Below are 27,961 nucleotides of genomic sequence, written 5' to 3' on the forward strand. Positions count from 1 at the left end.
TGTGAAAACCGCTGACTGTAGATGCCACATAAAACAGCAGGGCTAATGTCATGCTGGTGGGATACATTTGCCCTCACAATTCGGAAGTCCTTATGTGTATCAACATTTCATCTAGAGCATGTTCACCCCTGTAAAGCCCCAGGCCATGATGACTTCCTGTTACCTTAGATATTTTGCAGTTTAACTATTTTTACCAAAGTTCTCTAGTTTATTGGTCCCAATCAACTTTTAAAATTGCCTGATGAAATAGAATTTATCTTTCAAAATCCTAGTTCATTAGGCACTTTCTCTGTGAAGCCTTCTCTGACCTCCTTCACCCACATCCAGCAGAATGAATCTTTTATGCCTTGTATCTGTTAGGGAGGCACATGGTTGCAAGTACAGAAATCCCAACTAATGGGGACTGAGGCAAATAGGAGATTCATTTTATCACCTACTAAGAAGTACAGAGGCAGGTGGTTTCTGGCATTAGATCAACTGGTGAATAGCATTCTTCAGGGCTTTGGTACCCTTAGCATGTTGGTATGTATTGTCATGTTTATTGTCTCATGGTCACAGAATGGCTGCTGACACTCTAGACATCACATCTGAGTTCAAGGCAAGAAGAAAGGAATCTGTCCCTTATTCCCATTGCCCAAAATTGTGTGAGTGGTCATGGCTAGTTCCGGGGAGGCCAGAAAAGCTGAATATATAGTCACTCAGAACAAGAAACTTTAAATTTCTTGGAAGTTACTTCTTGTTATTATTGTTTTCACTATGGCTCTTTTCATCACCTTGGCTGTAGCTGTTAAGCTGTTGCCACAATAGTGCTGTATAACAAGTGACCTGAAAACCTCAACAACATACAACAATAAAAATTTATTTAGCTTGCGGGTGTTCGGGGTTCAGCAGAACTGGGTTGAGCTTGGTCAGTCTCAGCTGAGACAGCAGGGATGACTGGGACATGTCTTGGCTTTTGTTTTTTCCATTTGCTCCTTTCCAGCAGCCACAGAAGCTAACTAGAAAGCGTGGTGGGGTTCATGCTGAAGGCTAGCGAGCTCAGGATAGTCTCTCAAGGTCACACAGCTTGGAAGTGTCAAGTCCAGGACTGGGTGCAAGGTTCTTGACCCCATCCTGGGCTTCCTCCAAGGCTGCGGGCTGCCTCTTCCAGCAGTCACTGTGCCAGGCATGCTCCTTGGCCACTTCCCTGAACAGCTTCAGAAGACGACACCAGCTACTATTTGAGCGCTCCCATCTTGGAACCTTTTCACTCCAGACAAACCTGGCCCTCATTCTGGGCAAACCTGGAACAGGATAGTGAGGAACATGTGAAGGACATAGCTGCCTCCCTTCTCTTGAAGATACATAAACCTGAAACATGACCCATGGTCCCTGGCAGCATGTGGGTCGGTGTCTGAGTAGAGATGTCCTGATGCATTCCAGGGAAGAAAAGCCCTTGTGGTCTGATACTGGAGCTGCAGCTCACACAGGTGACCCCCTCCCCCAGACATCTTCACTCATCGTCTTTAGAGCATGACCCGCATTCACCTGCCTTGCTTGCTGTAGCTGAGCCGCAGTTTCCACTGGCCTAGGCTCCACGTGGGCAGTCCCAGGGTATTGGGCCGGCTCAACCTTTTTTGAGATTTCCAGTCTGTCTTGTATTTTGCAGTGCATCTTGTAAAAATAATAACATTAAAGACCATTATCCAACAACTCCCCATCTGGAAGCTTATCCTAGAAATGCAAAAGGATATATGCTTAAAGATTTTTTTTTTAATTGCAACACTGTTTATGGTCCATTCATTTATAGAAGAAAAGAGAGATTCACTCCAAATACAGAGGTAGCAAGAGTTTACTCATGTTCTTGCTGATCACGTTTATTCTTGTGTATAAATGGTATATTTATGTGAACATGCAGTCAAAATAAACCTTTTCAAATATAAATAAATAAGGACATCAGTGGCTCTGATGGGCAGCCCCCAAAAGTGGCTGACTAGGATTCTGAAACTGTCCCTCCCTCAGTGTGGCTGGCGAAGGCAGTCATTAGTAAGTGAGCTGAAATAGGAAGCGGAGATGGGGCAGAAATCAAAAACGACCTCTGAGTGGGGTGACAATGGCCCTGTGGGAAGGCTTGGAGAGGATCCTTGGAGAAGTTAAGATGTCCTCTGTGGTGTCTGGGAGATGGGTCAGTAACCCCCTGCCTCCCATGTGAGTTAGGAGAGCTGAGACTACCAGAACTTGCCTTAATTCCTGGCCTGACAAAGAGGGGCAAATATTATTAATAACGGTGGTATTGTTATCATTGTAAATGATGATATTATATTATCTCCTTTGGAAATACAGGAATGATCAAATTAATCCCCAAATGCCTCATTCTCTAAAGTATTTGGACCAGTGCGTTGATAAAATCATCCATGTCACCACTTCCAATACGTCCTTTGCATCTTCAAGTTTGACTTTGTACATTTGTTTTGTTCCCTTATACTATTTTATTATTATTATTATTAATGGTAGACCTTTTAGAGCAGTTTTAGGTTCACAGCATAATTGAACAGAAGGTACAGAGTTCCTTCATCCCCCTGACCCTGACACACACAGCACCCCATCAATATCTTGTTCTGTTTTGTTTGTTCTCACAGTGGGAACCTGACTTCTAGTGGGTAACATAGCAAAGAGTTGGAAGAGAGTTTCTTGTAAGCAAAGTGGCAGGCTGCCCTCTGATGCCAGGAAGTGCTCTGAGCTGGAAAGAAGCCCATGGCCTGGCAGGCCCCTAGGTGTCCAGAGGAGCCTTGTCACAGAGTATCTGTGGGTGGGTGTCCTACCTCACACTGCCTCGGGCATGGAACTAACTTAGTTTTCAGTAGCTTTCACCCTTGAAAGCACAGAGAGCCTGGCAAATCTGCTCATTTCTCGTCCTAATCCAAGTGTTGGCACTGCTGTGCGTTAGACGAAGCTTCTTACCTCGAGGAAGATCAACACATAATATTGGAACATGGTCTTGGAGAGAGAGAGTTTATGGACTTGTAAGAGGCATTAGGGTTTTAGCCTGTTGTACATAAAATAGATCAAGAAAAACAAAGCAGAATATGGGGAATGGGGAAGGCCTTTTGCTTAGATTGGCATTAACCCAAAGGCCCTAAGTACATGGAGGACTGAGGCAAGGTGATCTGGAGGGAACGTGTTCTGGGCAGTGGGAACAGCAAGTGCAAAGGCCCTGGGGCAGCATCCATGGCACACTTGGGGATCTAGGAGGTGGACAAGGTGAGCATGTGATAGGTGGCAGGCATTGCAAAGACTTGGTACATAGTATAAGCTGCTGAATTAATGAAGACAGGATGTTCTTAAGCAGAGGGTGGCCTGACCCTCACCCCAGGGGCTCTGCCCTGACTCTGACTTTAACCCCTTCTCTCCTCTCTTCCAGGCCATGTACATGTTCTACGCGCTGGCCATTGTGTGTGACGACTTCTTCGTCCCCTCCTTGGAAAAGATCTGTGAGGTACATGTTTGAGCCCTGAAACTGTTCCAGCCTCCTCCACTGAGGTCCTGAGGAGCCCTACATGCTGCCGGGCAGGAAGGCCAGGCACCAGCATGCTTCAGAGCCATGAAGTGGTAGCCCAGAGACTCACCGGTCTGCTTAGAGTTTCGGGGTGCCCATGCATGCTGTTTTGGGTAGTGCTTAGTCACTCAGTAGTGTCCAACTCTTTGAGACCCCATGATTGTTGCCCGCTAGGCTCTTCTGTCCATGGGGATTCTCCAGGCAAGAATACTAGAGTGGATAGCCTTTCCCTTTTCCAGGGGATCTTCCCAACCCAGGGATCAAACCCAGATATCCCGCATTGCAAGCAGATTCTTTCCCACTGAGCCACCAGGGAAGCCCAAAAATAGCCTATCCCTTTTCCAGGGGATCTTCCTGATCCAAGGAATCGAACTAGGATCTCCTGCATTGCAGGCAGATTCTTTATCAGCTGAGCTACCAGAGAAGCCCATGCCGATCCTTAGCTGGGCTTTAACCCTTCCGGCCAGCTCTCCCTGCACCATTTGGCGTAACTCAAAATGCAGTTTGTGTTCTGTTCCCACTTTCTTTTTCTTTTAAGTCTCACTCTTCCTTCCTCCTTCCTCCTTCCTCCACCTTCCTCCCCTCCCTTTCATTCTGCTGCCATAACCCTCCCTCATGATTCATGGGGTCCTGGAAGAGTGAGAAGTCTTCAGCCACACCTCCACCAGACTTCCTCTCTGTGCATGTGCAGAAATACTGCAAGCAGGGTCCCCCAAAAGCAAGACAATGAAAAAACTGGCTGCAGAGATCAGGAAAGGGTCTCTTCAAAGTCAGCCCAGGGGACGCCAGGGCCGATTATATCCCTTTCATCTGAAAATATTTAGCATATCCAGAGCTCTTTCAATTCTCTTGCTTCTTTCATCTCTTTTTCAGATTTGAAACGTAGTTTTCTTTATCTGGAAGCTTTCTGCTTTATTTTTAATTCAGAATCCCGTTTTCAGAAAGTGTCTGTCTCCCAGGTGCACCTCCTGTCTGTCCGGAACCCCTGTTCCTTCACGTTGCCCTCAGCCTGGACTGTCCCTCCCCCCCACTGTGTCTGAGTCACTGGGTCTTGGGGGACAGTGGGGAACAGAAGTTACATTTCCAGTAAGTTCCCAGGAGATGTGCTGGTCTGGAAGCCACACTTGAGAACTACTAGCTTAAGCAGTTTCTTCCACCTCCTGCGTCAGTTAGTTTTGTGTACCTGAAAGAGAATCATCCCACAGCAATCCTAGAGAGACCCCAGGAGTGGGTTCCTCTGTACAGTGGAGGTGGGAGAAGGGAAGTGAGAGAGCTGGTTTCTGAGATGGATTGATGGCCAGTGTGGAAGCCTTTTGTCCAAAGCAATTTAACCTGAGAACAGGGTCACCTGGTGGAGAAGAGGGGGAGGCACTGAAGTACCAGTAATCAGGGTCATCTGTGGTCTCTGAAATCCACCAGGAGCAGTTTAGTCCTCATACAAAGCCAACCACTCTCTTTACTACACATTGTTTAATAGCCAAGTTAAGACCTGGTGCTGCAAATGTACGTGCAATTGTGCAGAATGTGTTCTCCTCCACTGGGGACACACATGGCACCTGTGAGCACAGCCCTTGGGGAGGAATCAAGGTGAAATGTGGGTGTGATCCTGGCCATCAGGGGCCTGGGGCTCAGAGAAGCTCCAGAGTGAGACCCGGGGACAGGTGAAGTGCTGGAGCTGGAGATGCAGAGAAGAGGGAGTTGACTCACCTTGAGATCAGGGAAGCGCTTCTGCAGGGGCAGGACGGGAGCAGCGGTCTCCGTGGCAGTGTCTTACAAGGACAGATATGTAAGCCAAGAGTCCGAGCAAGACAACTGAGCTGGGAGACCCAGGGACAAGACTCAGTGTGTGGGGAGCCCTGAGGATGCCTGGCCCAGACATAGGAGTTTCTCAGGAGGAAGCTGGAAAGCTTTTGATGACTGTTCTGATGGATGGAGAGGGTCCCAAGGCAGGAAGTGCTCCCCCAACCAGCTGGTGATGCCAGGACCCAGTGAGATGTGGCCAGAGCTGACGTGAATGAGGGGTGAAAGAGGAGGGGAGGTCCAGGAGGAAGAAGCAATGTGATGAATGAAGCAGAGAGAGGAACAGGACATGTATGAGCCCAGGGGTGGACTCCACAGCTAACGCCCCAGCAGGAGCCCGAGCTGAAGTAGACACTGCAGAGTGAGGCTCACAGCTCCTGGCGAGCTTGGGCAAACCAGCCATGGACCCTGAGCACCGCTGGGGTACCTGCCCAGGGAGACGGGATGCCCGGCCACCCTCGCGGCCACACCTTTCACCTTCAGACAGCTGCGCCTCCGTCTTAGGGTCTTCTCAGAACCACTTGCAAAGTTTACTGTTCAGTCAAGAGCCAGGGAACCCAGGTTTCCGGGTCAAAATGTTCAGCAGGGCTCCGCGGCAGCCTCGGACGGGTCAGTGGAGCCAGGGGCCTTCACCGAGGCCGTGCTGCCCCACAATGGCTGAGTGGGGAAGTGCAGCTATGGTGCTGCTGGAAGAGGGACCAGGGTCCCTTAAGCCGGGGTGCCCAAGGGAGCCGCCTATTTACTGACAGCCAGCAGCTTCCTTTCTGGGCCAGGAGTGGATGCAGAAAGGCTCCCCATGCCACCTCCCCACACCACCCAGCCTCAGTTCACATGTCTTCTTGCAAATCACCTTTTGGGTCAGCAAGCAAGGTAACCTGGAGAGCTTGTTGTGTGAATCATCTCGGTGGGGCTCACCATCTCTTTCTACTCATTCTCACTGCCCCCCATTCCCTCTACCCCAGGCTTCAAGGCTGCATTGAGGATAGGTGATCCTCCCCAGCCCCAAATCCTCCATAGCCTCCCAGACTCAAGGCTCAAAAACTGGTTACCATGAGCCTAATTTAGCCCGAGAACATCAGCAAGATAGTGAAGAAAGTCAGAATCTTTTACATAAAAATGTGGATTTGGGCATCTCTATAAATAGGAATATTTGGCAACATAGAGGGAACTGAGCTTTTAAAAAGGAGGGAATGGCCCACCCTGCCTCGCAAGACCACTCCGCTCCCCCCATTATTTCTGCAACCCCCAGGCATCTGGCTTGGGATCCTTTGATCTCCTCAGAGCCTTTACTTGGAGGGAGCCTGTAGCCTCCCTAGTGTGGCCCAGCTGGGGAGTAGGGGAAGCTGAGGAGGGACTGAGCTGGGACCTGGGGAGTCACAGTCGCAGCTCTTCCAGGAGAAACCCAACTCACCTGTGCTTTTGCTCCCCTGCAGCGCCTGCACCTCAGTGAGGATGTGGCGGGAGCCACATTCATGGCGGCCGGCAGTTCGGCCCCGGAGCTGTTCACGTCGGTCATAGGTAGGTGCCATCCTGAGGAACATCTCAGCTCTGTCCTCCCTGAGGAACGAGGGCTCTGGAAACGGGAGCCCTGAGACCCCAAGGGGCAGAGCACCGGCCTCCCCACCGCTGGAGTGGCTGTTCTCATCTTATTAAAATGGTGTTTTTGCTTTGCATGAATGGGTCCCAGACCCAGTTCCAATGGTCCTGTGGACAGAGGCTCCAATAGAGATTGGAAAGTTCTCTCCAACCCTCGGCTGTTTCTTGTAGATCCTGAGAACAGTCTAACTAACACTTAAAAAAACTCCCCCACATATACATGGAATCTAGAAAAACGGCATTGATAAAGATATTTGCAGGCAGGAATAGAGATGCAAATGTCAAGAACAGAGGTGTGTCCGTGGGGTGGTGGGAGGAGGGGAGGCTGGGATGAATTGAGAGAGTAGCATTGACATGTATACATATTTGGGTATAAAGCAGATAGCTAGTGGGAAGCTGCTATATAGCAGAGGGAGCTCAGTTTGATATTCTGTGATGAACTAGAGGGCTGGGATGGGGGCAGGGTGGGAGACTCAAGACGGAGGGGACATATGTATACATATGGCTGACTCACTTTGTATTATGGCAGAAACCAACACAGCATTGTAAAGCAACTATGCTCTGACAGAAAATGAATAAATAAATAAAAATCTCCCGCCACCGCCCACACCCACTTTGGATACAGCCCACCACAGCAGCTGGCTAACCTCGGTCTGTGTTTCAGGAGTCTTCATCACCAAGGGTGACGTGGGCGTGGGGACCATCGTGGGCTCCGCTGTGTTTAACATTCTGTGCATCATCGGCGTCTGTGGGCTCTTCGCGGGGCAGGTGAGACTCACGCAAAACGTGGCATGGTGAGGCCCTTGTGGAGGTAAGGCAGTGGCCTGTCTCCCTTGAGTGCACCCAAGGGCCAGTGGTCTTGGGTGGGGTGACATGGGGTCTCATGCCTGAGAAGCTGGCCCAGCCAGGACTGGAAACCCAGGCAGCGTGATTTGGTCTCTGGGCCGGTGGATCGTGGAGTTCAAGAGCCATGTGAATAGGTAACCAACCTGCAGATCTGAGGGTGTCACCCTCATTTTGCTGTGTTACTGATCTGAACTGGAATGATGTAAACCAACCTTAGGAGTGGAAATGGACTTAATGGGGTGGAGGGAGAGGAGATGACAGATTGTTTTTCTTCACTTGTCACAGTTTGGGAAGCATTCTCTCTTTTTCTATAAGGATCAAACATTTGACTTCTGTGTCCACTTGAGCTCATTTTGGGGGTCATGAGAGGCTTTGCATACCTGCGTTTTATCTATAGAGACTATTCCACTGCCAGAAGGTGTCATGGGGCCCGTGTGCATCTGGTGTCTGTCTTGGAAAATCTGGAGAAGACACCTGATGTCACCACCATGTAAGGCTGCCGGGCATCTGCAGCCTTGAAGTGGCAGCTGCAGGTTTGCAGCCAACCCCCCTCCCGGCTGGCTCTGATGCCCTAATTTCTTTTGTAGAAAGATTATTCAGAAACACAGTCCTGAGCTCTCTGCCCAAACAGCCAGGACTCCATATCTTCTAGGAAAAGCGACTTCCAGTAGCCCGTGAGGGTCTCCCACTTGCAGTACTGAGGAACCTGGGGACCCCACCAGCCCCCTTGCTATGGAGGAAGGATGCAGGTTCTGCTGGAAATGGCTGATTGGTTTGTAGGGCTAAGGAACTTCCTGCAAACCTTCTCCTACATCCTTTCCCAGATCCTGGCTGGGGGCACCCAGCACCACTGACTCTCATGCGGACCCGAGTCTCAAAGGCCGGCTGCTCCCTGGCACCACTGCCCCCCTTACTGCCTGCTTTTCATTCCCATCATCTTCATACCAAGTGGTTTGTCTGGGTCGCCTGGTTGGTTTGTTGCTTCTGGGTACAGACAGAGGGACACCCTGATCCCATCAGGTTGGCTGAAGAGCCCACAGCTGGATGCTTACTCCCAGAAGGGGCTTCTGGGCAGCTGGGTCCATGTGTGGTGATCAAGTTACACCTGATTCGCTAGACTGGATGTTTGCTTTCTTCATGCTTTCAGTCCGTTGTCTCGTCTTAGATTTTATGGGCCCGCGACATGGTATTTTTTAGCTTGTAAATGTAGTTAGTACCCCCAAAAAGTGAGTGTCCGTCTTTGCCTTTGGGGGCGTTTGTACTTCCCTGGCCCCCACCTATGCTGGCCACCCTCTCATTGCCTCCCGGAGATGAATAGTCACATTCCACAGAGCCCGCGGCTGTCAGCACTCTCTTAATTAGCATTGTCACCGTTAGCAGAAGGAGTAGTAGCTCGGCCGGTATTAGTGTTGTCACTAGTTCATTAGTCATTTGTACCTGAAGCTTGATGCAAAGTCAAGCCCAAAGGGGGAGAAATAATGTAAAGAAATGAAACACATGGCTGAAAAGTGCCGAGTAAATGCCACACAATTAATTACATAGGAGGTGGGCTGAATGCACTTATGTTTCATAATTTATTAGCAATGCGGTTAATCACTGGCTTGGTTAGAACACCTGCAGAAAAGACACATTGCTTCCTGAACTTCAGCAAGTGCTGGGATCAGTCACTTCGCCCCCCTGGAAGGACCTTGCCAAGCTCCTCTCACATGATCAGGGGAGAAACACCAACCATGATGGTGTTAGAAGAGCCGAGTGGTGATTCTGAGGCTGACCTCCCTCCTGACTCTCCTTGTCCTGTGCCCACTTGGGAAGTTCCAGCTCTCTTTTAAGACCTTTGTAGAACCCCGGAAGTCTTTGCAGAGGGAGAAAAAATGATGTTTTGGAAAGAACATGAGCCCGGGGATCAGATATGCCTGGATCTGAATCCTGGCTCTGCCATTTGCTGGCTATGGAGCCTTGGAGAAGTTATGTCACCTCTCTAAGCTTCAGTGTTCTCATCTGTAGAGTGGGTACAAGGACATCTACCTCTTAGCATCACTGTAAGGATGAAACAGAGCTTGTTCAGCAGTGCTTGGTCCACGTGGTACACACTAGTACAGTCAGACACCATCATCAGCTCTGAGAAGAATAAGGTTCCCTGGGGTCACTGTCCCCAGATTCCACCCTCGGTCACTGCAATAATTTGACCTACCCATTGGCAGAACTTATTAACAATACAATCTACAAACAATGCTGGAGAGAATGTGGAGAGAAGGAAACCCTCTTGCACAGTTGGTGGGAATCTAAGTTGATACAGCTACCATGGAGAGCAATATGTTGTTGTTTAGTCACTAAGTCATGTCCAACTCATTTGTGACCCCATGGGCTGTAGCCTACCAGGCTCCTCTATCCATAGGATTTCCCAAGCAAGAAAACTGGAGTGGAATCCTGGAGTTGCCATTCCCTTCTCCAGGGGATCTTCTCAACCCAGGGATCCATCCCACATCTCCTGCATTGCAGGTGGATTATTTACTGCTGAAACAGTAGGGAAGCCCATGGAGATTTCTTTTAAAACTAGAAGTAAAGCTACCATATGATCCAGCAATACCACTTCTGGGCTTATACCCTGAGAAAACCACAACTGTAAAAGACACATCTACCCCAATGTTCATTGCAGCACTATTTATAATAGCCAGGACATGGAAGCAATCTAGATGTCCATTGACAAGTGAATGGAGAAAGTTGTGGTACATATATATGATGGACTATTACTCAGCCATAAAAAGGAATGAATCTGAGTCAGTTCTAGTGAGGTGGATGAACCCAGAGCCTGTTATACAGAGTGAAGTAAGTCAGGAAGAGAAAAACAAATATCATAGATTAACATTTACATATGGAATCTAGAAAAATGGTACTGATGAACACATTTGCAGGGTAGCAATAGAGACTCAACATAGAGAACAGACTTGTGGACCCAGCAGGGGAAGGAAAGGGTGGGACAAATTGAGAAAGTAGCATTGAAACATGTGCTGTGTGCTTAGTCGCTCAATCATGTCCAACTCTTTGCGACCCCATGGACTATAATGGGGTCCACCAGGCTCCTCTATTCATGGGGATTCTCCAGGCAAGAACACTGGAGTGGGCTGTCATGCCCTCCTTCAGGAGATCTTCCTGACCCAGGAATCAAACTGGGGTCTCCTGCATTGCAGGCGGATTCTTTACCAGCTGAGCCTAAACATACACATTACCATATGTAAAATAGATAACTAATGGGAAGTTGCCGTATGACACAGGGAACTCAACGCAGTAGTCTGTGACAACCTAGAGGGGTGGGATGGGGTGGGAGTGGGAGACAGGCTCAAGAGGGACGGACATATATATACCTATGGCTGATTCATGCTGATGTATGGCAGAAACCACCACAACTTTGTAAAGCAATTATCCTTCAATTTAAAAAAAGTTAAAAAAAAATCGTTGAACAACCACAGGATACCAGTGGGGAGGAATGGGAAGGTGGGGGAGAAAATGAGAAGCAAGATGAGGTGTTGGGGATTCCCTGTTGGTCCAGGGGTTAAGAATCTGCCTCCCGATGCAGGGGATGAAGGTTCGATCCCTAGTTGGGAAGCTAAGATCCCAGTGAGTCACAACTCGAGAGTCCGTGCTCCACAGCAAAAGATCCTGCATGACATAGTGATGAGCCCGTGTGCTACAGCTAAGACCCGACACCACCAAATAAGTGAATGAGTACATTAAAAAAGAAAAGATGAGGAGGTGTTAGTAGAAAGACCTCAGAGGACTGGTCCTGGTCCCTGTGCCTTCTGATCGCTGGGAGGAAAACCAACTTCGGTGAGACACAGGTGCTGCCTTATCTACCGAGAAGCCCTCCTGGGCAGTGGAGCTGGGACAGAGGGATGTGGCAGCACAGGCCGGACTTTGGGAATTGAGCTGATTCATCAATCCAGTCAGGGGGCTCACTTGGCAGCGTCATTTACGTTGCTCTGCACTTGCATTTGCGGGGAGAATTACCAGTGTGCGCCTGTAGGCTTCTCTAATGGTGTCCTCAGCGTGAAAGGCTGTTCGTGACCGAGTCTGCTCCCCATCTGAAATTAAAGTGATTCAGCCATAAGGTTTGAGTTCCTGTCTCAATTAGGGTTTTGATGAATTTGATGTAATTGAATGTCTGCTACATTTGCAGTTTGCGAACATACCCAGCGCCTTGGAGTTCGCCTAAGGTGCTTTGGGGAGTTCTGTGGGACGAGAAAGAAATTGCTTCTTGGAAAGTAGCTTATGGAAAGGTTCTTGGAATCCTCACAAGACATGTACAGGACTGTGGTCCTAAAGATTTTCTTTATTTAAGAGCAAAACATAATAACAAAGACAGAACACCGAGATCTGGAGGCAACACAGTAATGTATCTTATGTATTGTATTGAAAGAACTGCTGCCAGTTTTGCAAAACAACATACTTGTGAATTTAAATCTCCCATTCAGAGTTATGTTAAGCTTTCAAGACATAAGCATAGACAGGCAGTAAACAGTCTAACTGCATCCCAGATGCAGAACTCTCATATTCCGGTTATTACAGGCTGGCAGAGGAGCCCCTCGTTCCTCTCCCGGCATCCTAGAAATGTACCTGATGTCCTCTGGTGAGGTCCACGTCCTAGTGGGTGGGTTTGCCTTCTTCTGTGAACATCTTACTGGCTCCAGACAGGACCCAGAGGTGGCATCTCTGAATCAAGACCTGCCTACCTGCGATTGGGTTTTCCCAGAGGAATCTAAACAGCAATTTCAAATTGCTGTTCAAGTAGTTCATGAAATTTCAAATTTCAAATTCAAGTAGTTTATCTAAAAGTTCATCTCAGAGACTTCCCTGGTGGTTCAGTGGTTAAGTGCTCCAGTGCAGGAGCTGAGGGTTTGATCCCTGGTCAGGGAGCTAGAATCCCACATGCCTCCTGGTCAAAAAGCCAAAACAGAAAACAGAAACAATTTTGTAACAAATTCAATAAAAACTTTAAAAATTGTTCACATAAAAAAAAAAAATAATAATAACAAAATAAAAGGTGATCCCAGGACAGGCCAGCCAGGCAGTAGGGGAGTGAAGCAGGGAGGCGAAAGCAGCCCAGGGCTGTGTGTCCCCAGCAAGTCCTGGTGTGGGCGGCTGGGATGGCTGCTTCTGGGGGGCAGGAAGATAACATAGAATACAGCCTCCAGGTTTTCACACTCAAGGGTTGGGAGCAGGGGATTTATCCACAAGCCTTCCCCATCATTGCTTAAGAATTGCCTTTGAGGGACATTAATTCCATGACGTTCCAATTTACTGAGCACAGGCAGGGTAGACTTTGGAGTCCAGAGAAAACCCCTAAGCAAGTAGACGTAGGAGGCTGGCTGTTGGAAGAACCTGAAATGGTAAAAGGTGGGGAGATAAGAGTGGGGTCCATAAAGCATGGCTTCGCACTAAAAACAGCCTTCAAACATAAGCCATCCCGTAGGTCTCACCTCCAGCTCACAGGGAGGAGATACCAGCCTCAGTGCCAGGCTGCCTCCTAGGAGCTTAGGGCCAGGACAGCCTGCTTGCAGGGAATGTCCTTTGTGTCCAAAACAATAGCTGCCATTCTAGGCAGTCTTTGCTTCCACTTGGGATGCAGAAGGCCTGAGCTCCCTAAAAGTGCAAGGAGAAATCTGGATAATGTAAAAATCATAAACGGGGATATCAAGGGACAGTGGAGACCAGAAGAGCTTGATGGACAGATTTCCAGAGAGAGGAGCTGTAAGCCCTGGTGGGTCTGGACGTGGAGGAGCAGCAGGATCCAGAAGTTCACTGAATACAGACAAGTGAGCCGAACAAGGGTAGACAAAGGTGGGATCCACTGGCATCTCACCATCTGAGACAATAATGATTTGATCCCCTCACCCCAGATTTGCTGAGAAAAGTGGAAATGAAGGCAGGGTCGATAAACAGAAGGAAATCATTTCCTCTGCCACACTCTCCTGAGACCCAGAATGGATGGATGCAAAGGGAACTGGGAATTTGAAATGCCAGATCAGATTCTGATAAGAACTGGGAGACTGGTCCTTCCTTGGGAAGCTGGATGGTGTTGCACTGAGCCAAAGTGGGCTGCCACTCAGCCCTGGTCAGACGAAGCCAGGCTGACCTCTGAATAATCACCTCCTCCCTGTGCCAACAGGCGAGAGAAGAACTGGAGATTTCCAGAGGGAAAAGAACCAGGATTATTCCTCAGCTCTCACTCTTCTGTACATAATTTCCAGGATACAGCAGTAAGTTACAGGACCTATGAAGAGGTAGGAACAGAACTCATAACCAAGGAAAGACCTCAGCAGAAGTAAACCACAGATGATCCAGATACAAGAATTAGCAGAAAATCATTTAAATAGGGAAAGGTGGGAAGAATAAATGAGGGTGGTATATTTCAGCAGAGAAATGGAAAGAATAAGAAACACCAGATAGATCTTTTATATATATATATGTATGTATGTATGTATACACACATGTTTTTTTAAGTTGCTATTTACAGTAAATCCCTTACATATAAGCCTACAAGTTGTGAACTTTTAAAGATGTGAATGTGTCTTTGCATGTACAATCACATAAGTTAGTTCACATGTCTGGTGTACAGTCATGTGAGTGCACCCTCAATGCGTGGTTGTACTTTACTGGACAGTACTGTACAGAGCACAGCAGTACCGTATCTTTATTTCAAATTCAGGATGTCCAGAAGCAAGCGTCAAAGCAGGGGTGATGTCACTGGTACTGCCAAAAGCGCTAACTAGTAAGAATCGTCACTTGTTAGTTGGGTACCCAGGCTAACTTTGTTGGACTTATGAACAAAAGGGACTTAGGAGAGCTCTCTCAGAATGGAGCTTGTTCGTATGTAGGGGACTTAACCATATTGAGTTTCACCAAAGTGCGGGCACCACCCTAGATACTTTGTAAGTATTTGTAGAAATGCATCCCCTGACCTTTAAGATGGTGTCATCCTCATTTACAGACAGAGGACTGAGAAGCCGGAGGCAGGGGGCAACCGTGAAGTAGTTAAGCCTGGATTTGAGTCACGTCTGCGGACTGTCAAATCCACGCTCTCTTCACATGGGGAACTTACGACTTAAAAATTCCAGATGTTATTATTGAGTTCTTATAATTATCCCTTAGCTTGTGAGTGTTCCTTAGAAATGTTGAGTGTAGGAGACGGAACAGGGGCTTCCCAGGTGGCGCTAGTGCTAAGAACCCACCTGCCAATGCAGGAGATGTAAGAGATGCCGGTTCAATCTCTGGGGCAGGAAGATCCTCTGAAAGAGGCCGTGACAACCCGCTCCAGTATTTTTTTCCTGGAGAATCCCATAGACAGAGGAGCCTGGCCTGCTACAGTCCATAGTGTGGCAAAGAGTCAGACACAACTAAAGTGACTTAGCACTCAGGCACACAAGAAATGGAGCGAAGCAAGGAATGGCCATGTCACCATGGTGGTGACCCAAGCTGAGTGATGGAACTCAACCCAACCAGTGCTCAGCTAGAAGCTTCTCTCATAATCAAATGACATCCTTCTTGGTTGGATTTACAATTTCCCCAAACAGACAGGGGATTCAGGCTGATAAATACAGTGAGAGGTCTACAGGCCACCTCAGTTACCTGTGCACCTTGGTTTTTGGCTTACTGTATCCCAGACAAAACCCAAAAACACACCACCTAGCAAATTCCTGTTCAGAGAAGCATCCAGTCTCCCCAAGAGGCTGGGAACTGAGGACAGGAAAGGCCGAAGATCTCACACCACGAGTTGCCAAACCTAAAATTAGGAGCTATAGGCCTGCCATCCCCTGCTAGAGTTGGGGTTGGGGGGAAGCTCAAGGAATAGGAGTGATCCATGGAGAAACCAGGAGGGGCCAAGTGCAGGCGGAGGCCCTGCCCAGAAGGCAGGATGCTGTAATGGGAGAATTTGTGGTGCAGAAGTAGACCAAAGCCTGGGTCAGGTCCAGCTGGGGTGGTCCCTGGATATTCTACCACATTCGAGTAGAAGAGAGTTTCTCCCAGGGTCACCTGCAGGCCACCTGCCTTAAGAGGATCTTGTTGAAAGCAGATCCCCTGCCCTCGTCCAGAGCAGGGGAGGAGGAGCAGCTGTACCTGCCTGAGACCCATCTGCAGGCTCAGCTCTGCTCAGTCCTTGGACCAAGCTTGACCTTGGGCAAAGGGCAGCCCCCCTTGGGCAGTTGGTCCAGGCAGCGTAAATGGTCCCCTCTGGATGCTCCTGTCCTATGACTATCTGTCTGCTCAAGGCTGTCTCCCTTCTGTTCCCTGGTATCTTTTTCTCGGTTGTCCCCTCCATTCCCCTACAAGGCCAGGTCCCAGCAGAGCCCCACACCTGATCTTCCCCTGATAGACCCTGTTGTTCCTGGCCCAGGCTCCTTTAAGGCCACCCACACAGCTCTCTGCTGCTCCACCTCAGTGGCCTCTGCGTCCTCACCCCAGCTCTCTGTTCTCACTTTAGCTTGGCTCACAGCACTTGTTCCTGGATTGTTCTACTTCCTTGAAATGATCCCTGGAGATCAGAACCCACATCTAGATTAGGTAAGAGGTTTTTGGTTTCAGGTAACAAAAAACCCCAGCTCTAACTTGGTCTCTTAGAGGGTGGGAATTTATTTATATCTGAAAAATACAGAAGAAAAGTGGACATCAGGCATGGTTTGATCAAGCCTCCAGCCCCATTTTCTGTGATTCTCTTATCACTAATCTCTTTTGTTCCCTTCCACATATGTATTTTTCTTGGGGGCTGTAGCAGTTTCAGGCCTCATATACACATTTCACACTGACTAGGAAGAAGGAGAATATCTCCCCACACTTCATCCCCATGGCATCATCAAACAAAAATCTGATTGGACTCAGGTCACCTGACCATCCCTGAACCCATCACTGTGGCACAGGAACTAGAATTACCCAGTTGGTTTAGATTACTCAGAAACCAACCACACTTTCCTCCTTCTCCCCAGAGATAAGACTATGATCAATTCCACTCCACATACGTAGCCATTGGTCCCTGGTTATCATAGAAAGCAAATAAATGACTGCAGAACAAAGCCTGTGCAGTATCTCATGTTGCCTCTCTGGCTATGTTCCCTGGACTAGTGTGACACAGACAAATGTGTACAGATCTATTACAGGTCCTTGTGTGGACACTGATTTCATTTCTTTGGGGTAAATAAGGCAGGAGTGGGATTGCTGGGTCATATGGTGAGTATGTTTATAAGAAACCACCAACAGACATTCAAGTGGCTGAAACCCTTTTGTATTCCCACCAACAAGATATGTATTCCCACCAACAAGATGTGTATTTCCAGCCACTGCATCTTCTCCAGCACTTGGTATTTTCAGATTGTTGTTCTGTTTTACTTTTAGCCATTCTAGTGAGCACACATGGCACCTCACTATGATTTTAACTTGCATTTCCCTGATAAGTCATGATGTTGAACATCTTTTCATGTGCTTCTTCCTTGCCAAGCCTACGTATTGTTTGGCAAGAGTCTGTTCAAATCTTTGCCCATTTAAAAAGAATAATTATTGGAGTACAGTTGATTTACAATGTTATATTAGTTTCAAGGGTACAGCAAAGCGAATTAGTTATACACATACATATATCCACTCTTTTTTTTAGATTTTTTTTCCCATCTTGGCCAGTACAGAATATTGAGTAGAGCTCTCTGTGCTATATGGCAGCTTATTATTAGTTATCTATTTTATATATAGTGTGTGTGTGTGTATATATATATATGTATATATGTATATATATATATATGTATATCAGTTCCTATCTCCCATTTATCCCTTCCCCACCCCTTATCCCTTGGTTTGTTTTCTGCATCCATGACTCTACTTCAGTTTTGTAAATAAGTTCATATGTATCCCCTTTTTTAAGATTTGCCATTTTAAGTGGGGTTTTCACCCTCTTACTCTAAAGTCCAGGTCTGTGTACCATGACGCTTGACCATCCTTCTGAGACATTCTGTCCAGTTTATTTTACCTACAGATCAGTAAAGACTAGGGCTGTTACAAATGCTTTAAAGTGACTGTGGCATTGTTTTGTCACTTGTGTTGGATGCATTTGAGTTTCTAGGAGAGGTCCTTGGAGAACTCTTTCATCCTGTGGGAGAAAAAGGCAAGGTGACTTCCCTTTCAATGTTCAAGGAGCCCAGAACCTTACAGCCATCCCAGAGCCACGCCGAGTAGAAGGTCCATCTTTAGACACACATGTCTTTCTGGCCCGGATCATGCCCAAATGGACTCCACAGTCCCCATGCTGCCTATTGTCTAGCCTGGCCCCCCCGCCCCACAAGCAGCTGAACCCGGGTTGATGGGTGAATGCAGTAGGGACAGAAGCCCTCTGGCTGGCAGATGCCTGCTTTATCGTGTCTCTTTCAGCAAGCATCCTTAGCTGTCAGCCTGTGCCTGGTGCTACTCTCATGCTTGAAACCCCTCTGATCCTCACAAGAACCCTCCTAAGAGGACAGTGTTTTTGCAAAAGAGGAAACTGAGGCTCTGAGGGACCAAGTAACCTGTCAGTCACAGAGCCGTTAAGTTGTGAGGAGTTTAGGGCCGCAGGGGTCCTGAAAGCCCGGCAATGAAAGGTTCCCCCTCAAGCCCAGCTCAGAGGCCTCGTGCATTAAGCTCTCTCCACACCACAGCTGTGCTCCCATTCACAGCTCAGTGCCTTTGCATTCCCACAAAACCTGCCTCACAAGGAAGCAGAGGGTGTGATCCAATGAAAAGGGAAAGATGGGAATTCCTCCTCACCCCAAATTAGCATATGTAGCATCTCCTGAACTTCCACCCTTCTGGTGGGTCTGGCATCTTGAGTCCCTGACATCCACTCCTGAGCCCCCGAAACTGGCAGGTGGCCCCAGGCCCCCTCAGTCTGGGCACCGAGACCCACTTGCCAGCACACAAGCCCTTAGCCCGTGAGCAGAGCCTGCACACAGGAGATGTGAAGAAGTGGGGAGGCGAAGAAGTCCAGAATGTGAGCAAGTGGTGACCGTGTGTGTGCAGAGGACCAGGAAGGCCGCTGTGTCTCTTCCCACAGCCAGGTGTTCCCCCGAGCACCCCGCCTGCCCTCCTGTCACTCCACATACACAGGGCACCGCAGATTCTATGACCGAACTGATCAGACTTCATGCCTCTAGTTTGAGCAAATGTGGTTAAAGTGTTCGTGGTGGGAGCCGTAGCCAGCCCCCATAGCCTGAGGAGATATAGAATCACAAGCCTGTCTTTGCACAAAAAAAATGTAAACTCGAGGTGTTGGTTTCTTCATATTGTCACCTATGAATTCAAACCTGTGGTAGTAGTCCATGGGATCGGGTTGTGGGGGAAATGTTTATTATATTCCCTCTTTGGGCAGTAAGTCCATTCATTGATTCAGCAAATGTTTCTGAGTATCTGCTACATACCAGGCAGTGCTGTAAGCACTAGAGAGACACCAGTGAAGAAAGGATAGAGTCGGAGCAGGTGATTATCTGTTGGAGTATTGATTATCCAACAGAAATGAAAGATCAGTAGACAGATGTATAGACTGAAGGAGAGAGAGGGTTCAAGATTGTCTGACAGTGAACAGGGAGAGAGCATGTGTGTCCAGGGGTGGCCAATGCTGTAGAAAAGTAAAACAAAGTAAGGATTATAGAGAGTGTGGGAAAAAGAGATATTGATTTATAAAGCATTTCCAGGGAAGGTCCCTCTGCAAGCATTGATAGTTTAATGGAGTGAGAAAACACTACTAAATCCCACTCCATAAAGATAATGGCACCAAATAAAACTTAAAAACATTTTTTTTTATAAGACTCTGGTTGCAGGCACCGTTTCAGACATTTGAGTTCCTCTCTGAGCAGAGGAAACACTACAGCCAAGCAGATAGACGGCCGTTACCTTTGGGATGCTGTAAAAGTCGGGTGGGCTAATCCCACAGGCTAGTGCAAGGAAAGAACAGAGCCAAGGGCAGCAGGAAGAGGCGTGTGCGGTGACCAGCCCCCCTCATCCCGAAGATGACGGGGTGCGTGAAGATGCTGCAGAAATGAGGGGAGCTCTTTTCCACCGGGAAACGATCGTGGTGCCAGGCTGTGAGTCCCTGAGAGCCCAGCCTCCCTCCCCCGGGCTCCCACTCTGTCCACAGCACCCAGAGGACTGCCCACATGTGGCTGGCATGCAGTCAATCTTTGATGCATTTACTAAGTGACCCTTGACACAGAGAAGGGGAGGGTCGATGTATGGATCAGAGATAGCGTTCACAAGGCCCCGTAGCCTGACACAAACGTGCCCAGGAACTATCTGACCAGTGCCTGGGGCGTTAGACGATGAGTGGACACATGTCACCACCTGCCGCCGGGTGCACCAAAGACAAGGTGGATTGAGACAGTGGGAACTCTGGACAGAACTTGAGACACAGTCTTGAAACAGAATTATTGGTGTTCTGAGGGTCTCCACTCGCTGCCTTTTATGTGCATTCACAGGACACACAGAGATGAACAGGGCGGGAAAGTCCCGGCTCTGATAGAGCTCACAGACCAGCAGCGGGACACAGGCAAGGAGCATGGAAGCCAATAAAGGGTCAGATCATAGTACAAAGAAGAGACCTTGAAGGAAATGCCGAGGGCAATGGGATGGGGGACCTGTAGGGGAGGAGGAGGAGCAGCTCTAGGGAAGTGGTCTGGGAAAGTGTCACAGAAGAGCCCCAATTTACAAAGGCAGCACTGCATGGAGACCTGGGAAAGGAAGCCCAGGGAAGGAGTAGTTGGGTGTTCAGACAGAAACAATCTGGCATTGTTGAGGGTCAGAGTAAAGGCCAACTGGGAGCCTAGTGTCCAAGGGGGAGGGGCGTAGATGGGAGAGAGCTTGGTGGGGATGGGTCGTGGTGGGGATCGGGTGCTGTGGGAAGCTATGGGAGGGCTCTAAGCTGTACAGTAACATCTGATTTATCCTCTTGCAAAGTTTGCGCTGATAACTCCTTGGAGAAAGGAACCTGATGGTGACAAGATGGTGGTGGGGAAACCAGTGATGAGGTGAGAGCTGAATTCTGGGCACTAAATATGAGAAGATGTGGTTGCTCCATTTAGAATATTTTTGGAAGTGACATCAAGAAGATTTGCTGGTAAATTGGAAATGGGTGGGATCAAATGAGATCAGTCAAGGAAGAGTCTGGGATTTTTGTCCTGAGTGATGTGCATGAGTCCTGACTCTACAAATGAGAATGATTCGGTCGTGAGAAATTTGGAGAGTGAATTCTCAGAGAACAGTCAGCTCATTATCAAACACATTCTGAAGTCTCCCACCGAGTGTCAGATCTAGAAACTTGGTAGGGTCACTGAGGCACATTGTGAGGTGGTTTTTCGTTGAAAGTGTGGTTGGCTGTCTGTTACTCACCAGCCACTTGGCCCGGAGGCTTCTGTCACGGAATGCCTGCTCAGCATCAGTGAGCAGCCCCCCAGCTCTTGCACATGGAGCTTCTGTTCCTGTTGGTGTCACTTGCGGGGAAAACCCTCATTAGCTCCTTCTAGGCTCCCAGACACAGGGATGTGCCCGAGTCCTGGACAACACTGCCCACCGTGAGCCAGCCTGCCCCTGTGAATTTACAGCTGGCACCTAGGAGCTACACAGACCTCCAGAAGTTGTGATTTTGCAAATGGTAAAGCCAGAACAAAACAGCTGAAATCCATGGCATGTAACCTGGTGTGGCTTGACCCATTGCATTGTCCATCATCTCCTTCCCTCACCCCTTCCCCCTGCCCACCCTCGGTCCAGATGAAGCCGGATTGTTTTATCAGCTCATACTAGGTTGCAGTGTCATGGAGATGTCCAGGATCTCTGAGTTCCTGACAAGCCATTCGAGTCTTCAGATTCATCAGGCAATAGGGACTTGGAGAATCAGGGTAGGTGACCATGGTAAATTTTGCTTTTTTGGTATGGGGGCTTTTTTTTTAAATATAATAAAATTACTTTTCTAGTCTATTCTTGTTTATTCTGACCCATCTCCATTTGTTTATATGAAGTTAGAATTTATTCCCTCCTGAACCTGCATCTCTAAAAGCAAGAAACAATCGTCATTAACCTTTTTAGACCATCTAGGGCAACAGGGGAGCTCTGAAGGTCTGGCTTTGACAAGGAGAGTAAGATGGAACAGCGGTGGGCCTGGGGCTCTCACTCCCCTGACTCAACCAAGGGGATGCTGTCTCCATGGCAACTAGGGGAACTCATCCTTCCCTGAAGTGGGTGTATGTGAGTGCCATTCCCTAGGAAATGAGAAGGAAAACAGCCTCATGGGCTTTATTTGTGATTCTTCTTCCAAGATCAAGCTATGGCTGCCACTGGGGTGTGGAAAGTTAGAACAGGGTACTCAATGTGGTAGCCAGAGGCTGGGAGGCTCAAGCACTGACTGGCTCAGCTGTCAGATAACATCAGAGCCTTGGCTTTCTTCATGGTCAGCGTACAGTAAACCTTATTTCTCCCCCATCTTGCTCTACCCGTGGCCCCTGCAACATGCAGCTTCTGAAAACATATGTCCCAGAATCCCCGTGGCATCTTTGCTTCCCCCTCCCCCCTTTTTTTTAAACAGTATACAACTTTCTTCTGCTCCCTTTTTTATTTTACTATTTTTCATTTTTAATTAAAAACAGCTTATGTATTAATAGCTAATACACATTGGGATCTCAACTAAGTTAATACAAAATTATATGTAACTTGCTTTTAATCCTTCTATCAAACCCATGGTGAGGATATTGTTTTTGTTCATTTTACAGATGAGAAAACAGAGCCCAGAGAGGGAGGTAGAGAAATTTGCCCCGGACCACACATCTAGGAATAGCAGAGTTGGAATCAGAACCAGCCAGACTTGTAGAATTTGCATTCTTAATCTCTGTGGGACTCTATAAACCCGTGGAGCAAAGCCATGCAGAGGCCCCCGCCCTCCTTGGAGGGTTGTAGAACTTGTCTCACAGTTGGAGGAAGAGACTATCCTGGATTGTCAGACAGCTCTTCTCCCAGGTCTAGAAGTACAGGGCAGGTCCGGGGCATCCTTTAAAACTCTTGTTTTAGAACCAGTTATAGAGAATGCTGAGATGGGTGACCCGGGGGGTCATCTCCAAGTGAGAACCACAAGGATGTCTCCTTTTGGAAACTGAGGCCCTTCTCTGAACTCTGTATATATGTTCCCTGATTATGGAGTGTTCCGGGATGTGGTGGGGAACTAAATGAATCCTAAGGCTCTTTCTAGCCTCTGTTCCTAAAACCAGCACAGTGTGGCCCCTTGGCGAGCATGGCGCTTCTTCCCTGACACCAAGTGGGGAGGGATTCTCTTCCACCATCCCATGTCGGCAGCACTGTCCCTGAGGACTTTGTCAGCCCCTCTGCCCTTGTTCTCCAGTCTCTTGTTTTAGAGGAATTGACTCTGTTTCAGGGATAAGAAGGTAAGATTGAGGGGAGCACCAGATGAGTTCTTATTCACATAAGGGAAGCAAAGCTGAGGCATGTCCCGGGTGAAGTGTTCACTTTCCATCCTGGAATCTTTGGCTGGCTTGGTTTTGCTTGCATGACCTCTCAAGTCATGTTTTTCCCACAAAGCTGGGACCAGGGTTGGGGCAGGAACTCTGCGCTTTTACCCCAGCAGTGGGTCACCTCCCACCCTCTCACCTCTCCTTGCCCTAGGCTCCAGTCTCCAGACCCTACCAGCTCCACCCCGACAGACCCCACATGGGATTTAGAAGGAAAAGGTCCTTGGAAATAAGCAAGTCCCTGGCCCTGGTTCAGCTAGGGCTGGGGCTGAAATTCTGTGGGTTTTGGTCTGTACTCCTGGCCACAGCACAGCATCTGCCCATGGACCGTCCCCAACTGCAGAGCCAGGATGACGGTGCATGCAGGCTTTTCACTTCTCCAGCTTCAGGGTCCCTGATGTCTCCCTGTTTCCAAAGAAAAGAACAGTATGGAAGTGGGGTCCGTTTTGTAGATATTTTGAGGTTGTTTGCAGGCTTTCAGTGCTCACATTATCAAGCAAGCTCCATCAGAGATGGGATCAACAGGCTCCATAAATAGTCCAAATGACTTCATATCTGTGACCAAGTCCTTTAGGGATCTGAACACCTGTCCTCCCAGCTGGCTGGCTGTTGTCAAACCACTTAGCCATTATTTGAACACAGGAAATCCTTTTGCCATCAGAAGGAAGAAGTTTCCTGGAGCTTGCAGGGTTTGGGTACATGTTTTCCCTTACAGTCTTTTTTTAAATTACTCATTAAGTTGCTTGTTCATTTCAGAACTGAGTGTGCTGGCGCCAGCCTTGGAGTCATGTATGCATACAGTCCGAAAAAACTGCTGTGACTTCCTGGGTGCTGGCTACAGCTTGTGTTCCTGCCAGACCTGTAGAATCTGCATCCTTAATCTCTGGATTCAGTGGATTTCCAGAGGATTCCAGGGAATCCTCTAAGGGCTTCCTTGGTGGCTCAGACAGTGAAGACACCTACAATGCGGGAGATCTGGGTTCGATCCCTGGGTCGGGAAGATCCCCTGGAGAAGGGCATGGCAACCCACTCCACTATTCTTGCCTGGAGAAGCCCCATGGACAGAGGAGCCTGGCCAGCTACAGTCCACAGGATTGCAAGGAGTCAGACATGATTAAGAGGCTAAGTACTATCCTCTAAAGGGCAGCAAAGGCTTCTACAAGCCCTGGCGGCACCTTGTAGGCTAGAGATTTGCTCCATCAGTGCAAACATCCTAAGTGATAGTTCCAGTGCTCAGGGAGGTGATGTTGACAAACAGGCCCCCTGAGTTCTCCTGTTGACTGTCTAGCGGAGGGAAGACCAATGATAAACAAGGACCCAGTAAGTCAGCAAGGTAATTTCAGACAGAAGTAGTCTGACGATAGTAAAACAGGATATCGTCAGTGACCAGTAGGGAGCAAAGGGCTGCAGTAAGGCTGAAACCTGACCGGTATGAGGGAGGAGCCATGTGACGATCCAGAACCTTCCAGGCAGAATGCTGGTGAAGGGACCTGCTGGAGAGAGAGCCCAGGGGTAGAGGCAGATCTGGAATGGGCTCCTGAGGCCTGGTGAGGGGTTTGCTTCCAAACAGGACCATGTTCTGGGAAAATATTTGGGGGCGTTTTCCGTAGGGAGACATCACAGTGGGTGGAAAGGAGTTGGAAAGCCCGGTGCTACCTGCGATCTCTCCAGGTGTTAGATGCCATGTGCAGACATCGTAGCATCATCTAGGTGTGAGTCTCTACCATAGCCTGAATGCTGTGGGGGATTGGCTCAAAACCCCTGGTTGCTGGTCCTGAGTTGTACTCCACCCTGTTATCCTGCCTCCCACCTCCCTGTGACTTCAGTTCAGTGTCCCTCCCTTCCCCTCGGCCTCTGTTCCATTCCTGAAAGGTGATGGATCCTTTAACCTTAGCCTCATTGTCTTGTTGCAGATCTCATCCTTTTCCCTTCATATTCTCAGCATCCCCCTCTTCCCTGTTAGCATCTGGATCAGCTGTCTTCACTCTAGTATCTGCCTCCCCCACTCTAGGGCGGTCGTCCCTCCTGCCTTCACACACATTGGAGCGCTTGGTCTGACCAAGGTTTATGGTATTTCCAGGTCCAAGAGTTAAATTGGGAAGTCCACTTTGAGTGTGGAAATATTGGAGTTTAGTTGAGCAGTAAGATGGTTTATTATGAATAATAGATTGGAATATTTGAAGCTGAGACTGTCTGTAGAGCAGCCACTTTGTCGGTCCACCTTCCACAGTTAAGTAGCCACCTTTTCTGAGCTGTAATTTGTCAGATTTCTAGTAAAACCATGCTTCCTCTACTTCTGGGATTCTGTCCATGATGCTAAACTAAGTGTCTGCCATACTGGAATTGCCCCAAATCCTAGTGCAAGGGGGGCAGGCTTTATTGAGAACAAGGCACTGCAGTGCATTTTCTTATTTATTCCTTGTAATAACATTTAGAACAGTTTGGAGAATGAAGATATTTGACAAATGTGATAGCCAGCCCCGAAGATAGCATCCCGTTGACCCCAGGGTCCTGGTATTCAGGCCTTTCTGTCTCCCTCCCACACTGAACAAGCCTCGTCCTTGTGGTCACCTGCCGTGTGACTAAGCTGCTGTAGACACGGCTCCTCCGGCTCCTGTAAGTCGTCGCGTGGACTGTGGCCCCTATTTAGTGAGACCTTGGGCCAGAGCAACACAGCTGAGCCACTTCCAAATTCCAAACCCTCAGAAACCCTGTGAGATCATGTTTATTGCGTTAAGTTGCTCAACACAGCAATGGGTAACTAATACAGTAAAAGTTACTCCAAATTTGACAGATGACAAAGCAGGCTCAGAAGTATCAGGGATTTCCAGCAAAATTTCCAGCAAATTCCACCAGGGAATCATGCCCCGTCCATTTCACAGACAAGTCCACGCTCTTATGTCTACACAGCTGCCTGTGGCATCTGACTTTTGACAGACAAACAGTCTCAGGAAAAAGCAACAGACCACACTGCCCTCATCTCAGTCCTTCAGTGGTCCTCGGCTTGGGGAGCCCAGAGATGGTGTGAAATGAGCGGTGTCACAGTTTGTGTGAAGTATTTGCCTGAACCGTTCTCACCCAGTTCAGCCACAACTCGCTTATGTTCAAAGACTTTTCACCCTGCTTATTTCTAGTTCTTTCTCTTATAATTTTTTAAAATCACTGAAGTCCACAGCTTGAATAGTCTATTTCCAATTAGGACTTCTACTAAGCTTTCTCCACAAAGAGGTCTATTCTCTTCCCCTTCCATCCACCCTTGCTTCCCTCCCTCTCTCTCTTTCTATAAAATGTACCCTTGCTGATAGAATTTCATAGCAATATATGAGTTTCAGAAACCGCTGTCATCTGATTCTTGGGATTTGCAGCAATTAATATTCACTGCCATTAAAAGATGAAAGTTCAACCCCGCAGGCTACCATTCACATCATCAGCAGATCTGCTCATCCAGAGGTGTAACATGTGCTATCTTCTTTGGAGGAGACATTCTTTACAGCAGGGGCTTTCTGACATCTACCTGCAGAGCCTCAATTTAGTGACCTGATCTTTTGGCATCTTCCCGGCAAAAGACAAACCACCAAATTGTTTAAAGCTTCCATTTTTCCCACAAATCAGTCTGTTGAATTTGCCAAACCAAAGGAAAATGAATGCAATTTAATAGCTTTGAAAGGAAAACAGACATTCTACCTATGGGGCTGCTTTTTTTCCAGCTCCTCCATCCAGCGGCAGCTGGAAGGAGCAGCTAGGAGTTCAGTAGGATTTGAAGGAAGAGGCTGCCCTTCCCTGGCCCTCTTGGTTCTGAACAGCTGTGCCTACTTTCTGAAGCCAGTTCTGACACCCAGCTTGCATCCCTTGACTGGGAGTAGTCTTTTTTAAAGCCTGGAATCACCCTTGGGTGAGGTCTTATAACACCCCACCCACACACCTAGTATGCTATTTGGCCCTGGTGAGCAATGCAGCAAAGGAAAGTTGGCCAAACTAGGAAACATCGTGAGATAAAGCAGGCCTGTGGCATCATGCCCGTAACCACATGCTAACCTGAAGTGGGGCAGGGGAGAGTGACTGCTCACCTGGGTTCCCCATAAACATGTTGCCCACCCGTGTGGGTAGACTTATCTTCTCCTATTTACTGCCTGCTAAGGACTTAGGGCTCCAACATGGGGGAGAGTGACTTATATCATTCAACTGAGCTTCTTACAGCAAGGGTGATGCTGGCGGAGATTGGTTCAGGCATTGCCCATAGAAGTAATAGCAGTTGGTATTGATTTTACTTTTTATTCCATAGCTCAGTGTTTAAAAATTATTTGGTGCTGAAATGCAGAACACACATTTACTGTAGGGGATTTCAAGCTCCAATAAAGTTCCAAGACCTCTCATTGAATTTAAATCTGAGCGACTGCTGGGCAAATAGTATTCATTGGATTTTGCTGAATCAATCTTTAGAGCCCAAGGAAGTATGCTAACTAACCTCCTCTCTGTCCATGAATATAAATAGAAGACATATGTGCATCCATCACTTGTGGGAGGGAGATCAAAGGGGGCTGAGCAAGTCGGACTGAGGGTGTGGAGGAAGACAGCCAGGGAGGTCCCGAGCCACAGGAAAATGACCAGGGTGGGCGGGTGGACCGGTGCTCTGCGGGTGGGTGACTCGTCCACAAACGTGCTAGCGACTGTCCCA

The 27,961-nt window shown here is 48.2% G+C and overlaps 1 protein-coding gene across 3 annotated transcripts in view; it reads left to right on the plus strand.

The window, feature by feature from the left end:
- Positions 1 to 27,961, plus strand: part of SLC24A3 (solute carrier family 24 member 3) — a 421,173-nt gene that overhangs the window by 315,808 nt on the left and 77,404 nt on the right. For 2 of the 3 annotated variants that reach the window (XM_070472206.1, XM_020878614.2), the window contains exons 4-6: positions 3,401 to 3,475; positions 6,769 to 6,853; positions 7,596 to 7,699. The exons of the other annotated variant lie outside the window; for it this stretch is intronic. In XM_070472206.1, coding sequence (XP_070328307.1) covers positions 3,401 to 3,475; positions 6,769 to 6,853; positions 7,596 to 7,699 — 264 coding nt within the window. The remainder of the gene's footprint in view (positions 1 to 3,400; positions 3,476 to 6,768; positions 6,854 to 7,595; positions 7,700 to 27,961) is intronic. 3 annotated transcript variants of the gene reach the window in all.

Source organism: Odocoileus virginianus, chromosome 9, assembly GCF_023699985.2.
Source record: "Odocoileus virginianus isolate 20LAN1187 ecotype Illinois chromosome 9, Ovbor_1.2, whole genome shotgun sequence".
Classification (NCBI taxonomy): domain Eukaryota; kingdom Metazoa; phylum Chordata; class Mammalia; order Artiodactyla; family Cervidae; genus Odocoileus; species Odocoileus virginianus.